Source organism: Megascapheus bottae, chromosome 2 (genome assembly GCF_031878675.1).
Source record: "Megascapheus bottae isolate mThoBot1 chromosome 2, mThoBot2.hap1, whole genome shotgun sequence".
Classification (NCBI taxonomy): Eukaryota; Metazoa; Chordata; class Mammalia; order Rodentia; family Geomyidae; genus Megascapheus; species Megascapheus bottae.
In genome coordinates, this window is record NC_143510.1 from 1103226 (window position 1) to 1113378 (window position 10153).

The 10153-nt window shown below is 57.1% G+C and overlaps 1 protein-coding gene across 1 annotated transcript; it reads right to left on the reverse strand.

Annotated features, from left to right (window-relative positions):
* Nucleotides 1–118: 118 nt before the first annotated feature.
* On the reverse strand, nucleotides 119–8787 carry Klhl42 (kelch like family member 42). Its single transcript, XM_090319159.1, is given in 4 exon segments — nucleotides 119–436; nucleotides 438–559; nucleotides 3612–3805; nucleotides 7896–8787. Coding segments are annotated over 4 exon segments (1500 nt in total). The 5' UTR covers nucleotides 8762–8787.
* Between the last annotated feature and the right edge of the window lie 1366 nt (nucleotides 8788–10153).

The following is a 10153-nucleotide window of genomic DNA, read 5'->3' on the forward strand; positions in this document are numbered from 1 at the left end:
GTGGGAGGAGCGCTCGCCTGGCGCGCGGGGCCCAGGGGACCAGGGCCGGAGCCTGGGCGTCGCCTCCACGGAGAGAGCTGGGAGGGAGCTGAGCTCACAGGGACCGGGGCAGGGCCGGTCAGGTCTGCGCAGGGCCGGGCAGGTAGAGCGAGGAGAGCAGCAGGTTGCGCCCGAAGGCGGGGAAGCGGCGCAGGGCCTCCCAGGCGCGGGAGACGACGTCGTACCTGAGGAGCGCGCGGCGCGCGGGGCCGCAGGCCGGCGTCAGGTCGCGGCTCAGGACGTAGATGCCGTCCTTGTGCAGCGCGCACGTCAGGTTCAGCCCCGACGTGGCGCCGGCCGCCCCGAGGGCGCGCCAGCGCCGCGTGGCCGTGTCGTAGGCCCGCACGGCCAGCGCGTCCCGGCCCGGGCCGCGCCCCGGCGCGCGCACGCAGCCCCCCGACCAGGTAGATGGTCGCCCCCACCGCCAGCATCTGCTGCTTGCGCACGTGCGCGCCGCACGCCTCCAGGCGCGTCCACGCGTCGGCCGCCGGGCAGTACCGCAGGACGTGCATGTTCCGCTCTGAAACCACAAAGGCCCGGATGACCGCCCGCCCCGGCCCGGGCCCCCACCCGCCAGGCCCCAGGAGCAAAGGCCCGGATGACCGCCCGCCCCGGCCCGGGCCCCCACCCGCCAGGCCCCAGGAGCAAAGGCCCGGATGACCGCCCGCCCCGGCCCGGGCCCCCACCCGCCAGGCCCCAGGAGCAAAGGCCCGGATGACCGCCCGCCCCGGCCCGGGCCCCCACCCGCCAGGCCCCAGGAGCAAAGGCCCGGATGACCGCCCGCCCCGGGCCCGGGCCCCCACCCGCCAGGCCCCAGGAGCAAAGGCCCGGATGACCGCCCGCCCCGGGCCCCCACCCGCCAGGCCCCAGGAGCAAGGTCTGCACGACCCTCAGCTCCAGGGAACCCAGGAAAGGTGGGCGGCAGTGTGGACGCGCAGGGTGCCGGCTGCGAGAGGGGAACACCAAAGAGCCAGGCAGCAGGCCCCGAGTTCAAGTCCAGCACACGCAGAGACCGTCATAAACGTAAACCATGGGCAATGAATCTCAAGTCACGGACGTCTGTAGGACAAGAATCTAACTTTCAGTCCTGCGTGTGCACTTGTGTGCATGCACATACGTGTGGGCATGCGCTGTGCACACGTGTGCAGTTTGGTTCAAGTTATCACAGTTAGGATGAAGCAGGACGCCAGTGACTCAGCCTCTAATCCTATTCAGGAGGCTGAGATCCGAGGACCACCATGCAAAGCCATCCTGGATAGGAAAATCCAGGAGACTTGTATCACCAATTATCCACCTAAAAAGCAAGAAGTGGGCCAGGAGTGTGATCGAGTGGTTGAGTGCTAGCCTAACATGTATGAAGACCTGGGTTCGATTTCTTGGTGCCACATACATACATAGTGTGGCCGCCTTGAGAAAACCCAAGGACAGTGGTCAGGCCCTGAGCTCAAGCCCAGGACTGGCAGAAAAACAAAACAAAGCACAAAGTGAGGGTGTGGCTCACCCTACACGTAGTGGGGTGCCAGAAAAAGCTAAAGGCTAGGGCTGGAAGCATGGCCTTGTGGTAGAGTGCTTGCCTAGCATGCATCAGGCCCTGAGTTCAATTCCTCAGTGCCACATACACAGAAAAAGTCGGAAGTGGTGCTGTGGTTCAAGTGGTAAAGCACTAGCCTTGAGAAAGTCCAAGGGCAGTGCTCAGGCCCTGAGTTCAGTCTCCAGGACAGCAAAAAAATAAATAAAACACCAAAGGCTAGTGCCCTGGTCCTGAGTCTAAGTCCCAGTCTCAGCACATACTTATAAACACACGCAGTGAGGCTGACTGTGCCAAGTGTCATAAGCAGTGTTGAGATAAGCCGGGAGAGGTGGCTCACGCCTATAATCCTAGCTACTCACAAGATCTAAGGATTGAGGGTCAAAGCCAGCCTGGACACTAGCACTAAAGTCCGTGAGACTCTTATCTCCAACTAACCACAAGAAAACCAGAAGTGGAGCTGTAGCTCAAGGGTCAGGGCAGTACCTTGAACTAAAGATCTCAGGGACTAGGCCCAGGCCCAGAGTTCAAGTCCCACGACCACCACCACCAACAACAAAGGAAGTGTTGAGACAAGGCCCACCCAGAGGGCTTGTTCTGCAGGGCTCCCAGTGTCCTAGCTTCCCTCTTAGAAAGCACTCATCCATGGGTGCTGGCTCATCACCATGGCCTTGGGAACAAGGAATTCAGGCCATAATTACACTGGGTGGCCCCAGGGCAGAAGGTACATCCACGGTGGATTGTGAAGCACAAAACACAAGAGACCAGAATCAAGAAAAAACCAGGAGCTCAGAGTTCAGCCAGAGTTGTGAAAACAAACAAACGAAAAACTAGAGATGGACCAGATGGGCTCAGGGACTCTGGGTTAGAAAAGAAATAGAAAGCAAGACAGACAGAGACTGATGGCTCATACCCTGTAACCCTGGCTACTCAGGAGGCTGAGATCTGAGAATCCAGGCTTGAGGCCAGCCCAGACAGAAAGCTGGTAAAGACCCTTATCTTCAATAAACCACTCAAAAAAATGCTGCAAGTGACTTACGCCCGTAATCCTAGCTACTCAGGGGGCTAAGATAGTTCAAAGCCAGCCCTGAACAAAAAGTCCACAAGACTCTTATTTCCAATTAACCGCTGGGAGTAGCACTGTGACTCAAGAGGTAGAGCACTAACCTTGAGCTGAAGAGCTCAGAGATAGGGCTCAGGTCCAGAGTTCAAGCCTCACAACCAACAATAACAAAAAAAAGCTGGAAGTAGAGATGTGATTCAAGTAATAGAGGCCTAGCCCTGAGCAAAAGAAGCTCATGGACAGTGCCAGGCCCTGAATTCAAGACCCAGAAGCAGCACAAAAAGAAAGGGGAGGGGGTGGGAGCATGGCCTACTGCTTGCCTAGCATGCACAAAGCCCTGGGCTCGATTCCTCAGTACCACATACACAGAAAAAGCCAGAAGTGATGCCATGGTTTAAGTGGCAGAGCAAAAAACGTGTCCAAAGACAGCCCAGGCCCTGAGTTCAAGCCCCAGGACTGGTAGAAAGGAAGAGAGAGAGAGAGAGAGAGGAGAAAGAGAGAGGAGAGAGAGAGAGAGAGAGGAGAGAGAGAGAGAAAAGGAGAAAAGGAGAAAAGGAAGTGGGGAGGAGGGAAGGAAAGACCATGAAGATCCTAAATACAATGTCAAGTGTGTGTGTGTGTGTGTGTGTGTGTGTGTGTGCGCCTGCGCGCCAATACTGGGCCTTGAACTCAGAGCCTCAGGGGCCTGAGATCTCTCTTTCACTTGACTGGTCCTCCACCACTTGAGCCACACCTTCCTCCTTCACTTTGGCTTTTTTGCTGGTGTATATTGGAGATAAGAGTCTCACAGACTCTCCTGCCTGTTTTGAGCTGCAGACCTCAGATCTCAGCCTCGCAGGAGGCAGGGCTGTAGACGTGAGCCACCTGTGCCACCTGACCTACATGGAGACACACTCCCCGGAGGGAGAGCCTTCCTGCCAACATCCTCGCCCCCAGACCATGCTACCAGCACTGCGCAGACCTTCGTCGGGCCCTGCTCACCTCGGGTGGTGTATCCTCCAATGACGTAAATCTTCCCCTGACACTCACACGCGGAGAACTCAGCCAGAGGATCTGGTAAGGGCGCCACGAAATTCCATGCATCCTGCTCAGGGCTGTAGCACTCCACGTTGCATGCAGCCTGCCCGCCGATGGCGTAGAGCTTGGAGTTGACTGCCACAAGTTTGAAGTTAGACCTGAAGAAGGGACACAGAGCCCACCAAGTCGGCTGGGACCATGAAGATGACACGAATATCCACGACGCCAGCCATGGCTGGGTGCACCACCAGGATGCGCCCCTGGAACCCCAGCCACCCAAGAGGCCAAGGTCAGAAGACAGGAGTTCAAAGCCAGCCTAAGCAGGAAAGTCTTTGAGGCTTCCATCTCCCACTAACCAGCGAAAAGCCAGAAGTGGAGCTGGTGCTCAAGGGGTAGGGTACAAGCCTTGAGTGGAAAGCTCAGGCACTATGCCCACTCTGTTTAAAGTCCCAGGAGGGGCACCAAAACCCCCCAAGTTTAAGCTTTTTCAAAAGTGCTACAATGTTTATATTTCAGTGTTTTCCTCTCACCTGTGTTCTCTAAGCCCAACCAGCCATGCAGTTTTTTTTCCTGCCAGTGGGGTGGCGGTGGCTGGGGGGGGGTCCCGGGTTCACACTGCTCACCTCCTCTGGTGCCAATGGTCCTTAAAATCTAAGCAGGAGACCTCCCTGTCTGTGGCTCCGGGGAAGCAAGGAGAGGAAGCTTGTAAACAAGCGCTAGCTGCCACCAGCTCTCATTTTGGATCTCCTTCCTGGGGTACACAAGTTGTAAGATTTGTAAGATAAATACAAAAACCAAAGTCTTGCTTTTTGTTGGTGTTTAAAGTTGTGTGTGGCCGGGCGTGGTGGCTCCCACCTGTAATCCTAGCTACTCGGGAAATTGAGATCTGAAGATTGTGGTTCAAAGCCAGCGTGAGCACTAAAGTACTAAAGTCCGTGGGAGGCTTATCTCCAATTAATCACTAGAAAATGGGAAGTAGGGCTGTGGCTGAAGAGCTCAGGGACAGTGTCAGGCCCAGAGTTCAAGCCCCATGACTGACCAAAAAAAAAAAGCGTGTGTGTATATGTGTGCTGGTTCCTGAAATTTTAATTTAGGGCCTGGGTGCTCTGCCTGAGCTTTCTTTCTTTCTTTTTTTTTTTTTTTTTTTGCCAGACCTGGGGCTTGAACTCAGGGACTCAGGGCCTGAGCACTGTCCTTGGGCTTTCTCAAAGCTAGTGCTTTACCACTTCGGCCACAGCACCATTTCTGGCTTTTTTCTATGTGTGTGGAACCTAGGAATCAAACCTAGGTCCTTGTGCGTACTAGGCCAAACTCCTGGACCATGTGAGTCATTTCTTTTTTAATTCAAGGCTGGTGCTTTACCACTTGAGCCACAGCTCCACTTCTGGCTTTTAAATAATTATTTGGAGATAAGTATCTCATGGACAGCCCTACTAGGGCTGGCTTGAATCTCCATCCTCAGATCTCAACCTCCGCAGTAGCTAGTGCAGAATGCACTCACTGCTCACTGCATGGCACAGTACACACCTGACCTACTGGTCACTTCAGAATCTTGGCTTGCAGCTGTGGCCTCAGGCCTGTCACATACTCAGGAGGCTAAGATCTGAGGATCACAATTCAAAGCCAGCCCCACAGACAAATCTAAAAGATTTGCAGTTAACCAGCAAAAAGCCAGAAGTAGAGGCATCACTGAGGGCATGAGGATATGAGTTCAAGCTCCATTGTTGGCATGCGCACATGCTCGCTCACACACACACACACACATACACACACACAAAGAAGGAAATATTACCACAGTGATTTTTTCATACTAAGTTGAGAACTATACATAGAAGAAATTTTAAATTAAATAAATGTGAGGAAAAATTAAATGAAAAAATATCAAGCCAAGCTCAGTGGCTCATGCCTGTAATCCTAGCTAGGATCTGAGGATCATGGTTCAAAGCCAGCCCGGGCACTAAAGTCCCTGAGATTCTTATCTCTAATTAACCACCGGAAAACTGGAAGTGGTGCTGTGGCTAAAGGGGTAGAGCACTTGAGTGCCCAAGCCCCGAGTTCAAGCCCTCGGACTGGCATCAAAAATTGGAAAATGAAAAAAAGCAACAGCTTGATGTTGACGTTACCTGTTATGTGTTGTGTGTGTGTGTATGTTAGGTCTGGCCCCACAGTATCTTAGTTTGTTTACTAGGCTGGTTGTTACCATTTGAACCACGCCTCTAACATGACTTTTTGCTCTTTTTGAAATGGAGTCTGCCAGTTTCTTTGCTTGGGTTGGGCTTGAATGGTGACCCTCCAGACTCCAACCTCCAGAGTCGCCAGGATTATAGACATGAACCACTGATGTTCAGCTAAGTTTGACTTGACTTTTGCTTTTTCCTTTAGTAGTACTATGATTTGAACTCAGGGCTTTGTGCTTGTTTAGGAGGTACTTCATTGTTTTTTGCCAGTCCTGAGCCTTGAATTCAGGACCTGAGCACTGTCCTTGGGCTTTCTCAAAGCTACAGCTCTACCTCTTGAGCCACAGAACCACTTCCGGCTTTTTTCTGTGTATGTGGTACTGAGGAATTGAACCCAGGTCTTCGTGTATGCTGCCAGGACAAGCACTCTATCACTAGGCCAAACTCCTGGCCGCAGGACTTGACTTTTGTTTTAAGAAATTAAAGGCTTGTCTTTATTTTATTTTATAATTTTTTTTATGGGTCATGGGGTTTGAACTGGGCTTGGATGCTGTCCTTGAGCTCTTCAGCTCAAGGCTACCACCCTACCCTTGAGCTAAGCCCCACTTCCCATTTTCTAGAGGTTAATTGGTCCTTCTGTGCTTGGGCTGGTTTTGAACCTTGATCCTCAGATCTCAGCCTCCTGAGTAGCTAGGATTACAGGCGTGAGCCACCGCCCCCCGGCTGTTAAAGGCTCTTCTAAAGCAGATGCAGTGGTACAGATCATTGCCTTCTTTAGGCATCAGAGGCAAGAAGATTATGTGTTTCAAGGGCAGCTTGGGCAATACAAGACTATGGCTAAAACAAAACAATAAAACGGGGAGGTGGGGAAATAAAGAAGAGGAGGCATGGGGCCAGAAGGGGACTCTGAGAACTTCATACGCTAAGCCTGAGGGACCCACGAGTTCACTGAACTCACTGAAGCTTTTCAGGTGCTGTGGCTCATGCCTGTAATCCCAGCCAATCAGAGAGGGTCCAGGCTCAAAACCAGGGGAGGCAGACAAACCCAAGACATTTTTATCTCCAGCTAATCAGAAAAAAAAAAAAAAAGCTGGAAGCAGAGTGGTGGCCTAAGCGGTGAAGCACCAGCCTTAAATGAAGAAGCTAAAGGAATGTGATGAGATCTTGAGTTCAAGTCCCACAGTGGGGGAAGAGGTCCTTTCTAATGATCGCCTGGCCATGAAATGGTAATAAGCTGTTATTATCCTCATCATCACACCCTGAAAATTAAAATCCTTTTTTTGTGTGTGTCAGTTCTGCTTGAACTCAGGTCCTGGACACTCAGGGATGGCAACCTTCTTGAGCCACACTTCTACTTCCGCTTTTTGGTGGGTGACTGGAGATAAGGAGTCTCTCAGACTTTTCTGCCCGGGCTGGTTTTGAACCAACGATCTTTCAGCTCTCAGCCGCCTCAGTAATTAAATGACAGGCCTGGGCCATCAGCTTCTTTTAAAGTTTCCTTTTCAGAAATCACAACAACTGTCTCTCCCTGGGGGAAGAAGCAAAGAAGTTGGCTTTCCTAAACACACGTCCTGCAAGGAAATAAGCCACTGCCCTCCCCGGGGGCGAGTTCTCAGACCTCCCAGCAAACACCAGGCATCCTAGAAAAAGATGCCCCACGCCCCTCGGAAACAAAAATGTTGGCCTGCGAAGTTTGGGCCCCAGACAAGAAACAAGGACCACGGAGTCTTCAGGTGCTTCCAGGGGCCCGGAGCGGCGGCTCACGCCTGTCATCCGAGCTGCTCCAGAGGCTGAGATCTGAGGATCACGGTTCAAAGCCAGCCCTGGCATGAGAGCCCGCGAAGATTCTTCTCTCCAATTGACCGCCAGAAAACCGAAGTGGGGCTGTGGCTCCAGGAGTAGGGCGGGGCCGGAGAGCTCGGAGAGGCCCAGGGTTCAAGTCCCCGACGGTAACGAGCGCGCGCGCGCGCGCGCACACACACACACACACACACACACACACACACACACACACACACACACACACACTCACTCACTCACTCACTCCCAGAAGAGAGGAGCGCAGCCTCACCTCTTTTGGTTCATGGAGGCCACCGGCAGCCACTCGTTGGTGCTGGGGTTGTACGAGTGCGCAGCCGCGATCTCCTGGCTGGTGACCCGGTAGCCCCCCACGATGAAGAGGTAGTTGTCCAGGATGGCGGCGCCATAGCCCCGGACGTTCACCAGGCCCGGGGGGAGGTTGCTGGCCAGGGGGAACCAGCGCTCGGTCGTCTCGTCGTACCGCAGCATGGACGGAGGCTCTCCCTGGTAGGGGTGCGGGGCCAGGGGCCCCCCCAGGAAGTCCCCCAAGGCCACCAGGACAGGAGTCCCCCTCATCCGGGCATCCCGCAGCTGCTGCTTCAGATCGACATCCCCCGGGGCGAGAGAGGCCAGGAGAGGAAACTGAGGCTGGCACAGCACCTGGTGGAAGTGGACCGCCATGAAGGCCAGGCAGGTGTCGCGCAGGTCGGGTAAGCCGTAGACCTGGGCCAGGCGGTAGAGCTCCAGGCAGTTGGAGAGGCGCACGTGGGAAAGCAGGCACTGCAGCAGGGGGGTGACCTGCAGGAAGGAGGCGGCCTCCACCAGGCCGGCCAGCAGCCCGGCCTCGTCCTCCTCCGCGTCGTCCGGCCGGCCGCCGCCCGCCGCGCCCCCCGGGCCCAGGACCCAGCCCTCGCGGGCGCCGCCCGCGTCGATGAACTCCAGCACCAGCCGCAGGCCCGGGGCGCTCAGGCCGCGCAGCTGCTGCACCTCCGGGCCCCCGGCCTCGGCGCCCAGGGCCTCCCGCATGCCCGAGCGGTACAGCGCGCGGAAGTAGTCGCTCTGCTCGATCAGCTTCCGCTTGCTCACCGGGAAGCAGCGGTCCTCCAGGCGGATCTGCACTATCTCCTCGGTCGACATGGCTGGGCCCGCGCACCCGGCGGTCCGAGCCCCGCTCCTCGGAGCCCGCGCCCCGCCCTCCCCAAAGCCCCGCCCCCGAGCCCGAGCCCCGCCCTCCCCAAAGCCCCGCCCCCGAGCCCGAGCCCCGCCCTCCAGCCCGAAGTCCCGTCCTCCTCGGCTGAGCCCGGAGGGCGGCGCCCCGCCCCTCCCCGTCACAGCCCCGCCCCCCGCCCCGAAGCCCCGCCCTCCCCGCCTGAACGCCTCGCCCCGTCCGTCTTAGCGCTGGCCCCAGCCCTCCCCCTCCCCAGCCTCTCCCCCCAGCCCGCCCCCTCTCGCCTGTATCCCGGGATGGTCACCCTTCAGCTCCAGGTCCTCCGCCGCCCACCCCTCCTCCTTTCCTTCTCCCCGCCGCCTCTGGACAACCATAAAAGGCCGGTGCTGCAAACCAGCCTGCAGGGCCCGGCGGTGGGGGCCCGGCCACGCCCGCGTCGCGGCCCTGGGATCCTGACGCCCCGGGAGGCTTGGCGGGGAGCCGGGCGCCAGGCCCGGGGTGCGGGAAGGCCCGGGGTGCGGGAGCTGGTGCTGCCCTCCCATGCCCGCGGCCTCCGAGGCCTTTCCCGGCTCTCTATCGGGAGAGGGGCGAGGAGCCGGCTAAGCCGGGTTCAGGCTCCGGGCCTGGGCCTTTCCGAGGAGCCGGTAACTGAGCGGCGCCCGCGCTTCCCTCGGGCTGCTGGGGGCTGCGCGCCGGTCCCAGGGCCTGAACCTGAAGCGCCAAGCTCCCGCTTGGCTTCTTCATTCGAGGCTGGTGTGGCGCCCCTTGGGTCGCCCTCGGATTCGCCCGCGTGGCCGCCTTCAGTCCACCCGCTGGACCAGCGGAGAGCGAGCAGCCCCGCCGGCCGCCCTGCTGCTGTGTCTGCTTCCCTTTGCTCTTTGCCTGTGCCTCGGCTTCCCCTTCGTTTTCCCCGGATGTGCGCGTGGCCTCCCTATTACTCCTTGCCTAGCACCTGGGGCCCTGGCAGTGTGCGGGGCGCTCTGAGGTCCCCTCCGCGCCTGCTTTGGAACGTGAGCTCGTCCAGGCTGGAGGGACCCGCCTTCTCCCGCCCTCTCCCTGCCGTCTGCCTCCGTGGTCAGCTCACCCCCCGTGCCTCCATCCGGGGCGGCCCCAGTTTGGCTACCCCGAATGAACTTTTTGGCTTGAACAACCTCGTGAGAGTCTCCTTGAATGTTCTATGCATCCAGATATGGAACCGATAGCCTCCCCATCAGCCTGCGTTCCTGGGCGCACACAGACACCAGGCAGCCCCAAGTGCAGGCCTGGCTCCAGCAGGGCAATCTATCGAAGCCCCCACCTCCCTTGACCCAATGGCTTTTGCATCCAGGAGGCTTCTGCCTCCATGCTCAGACTCCATAAAA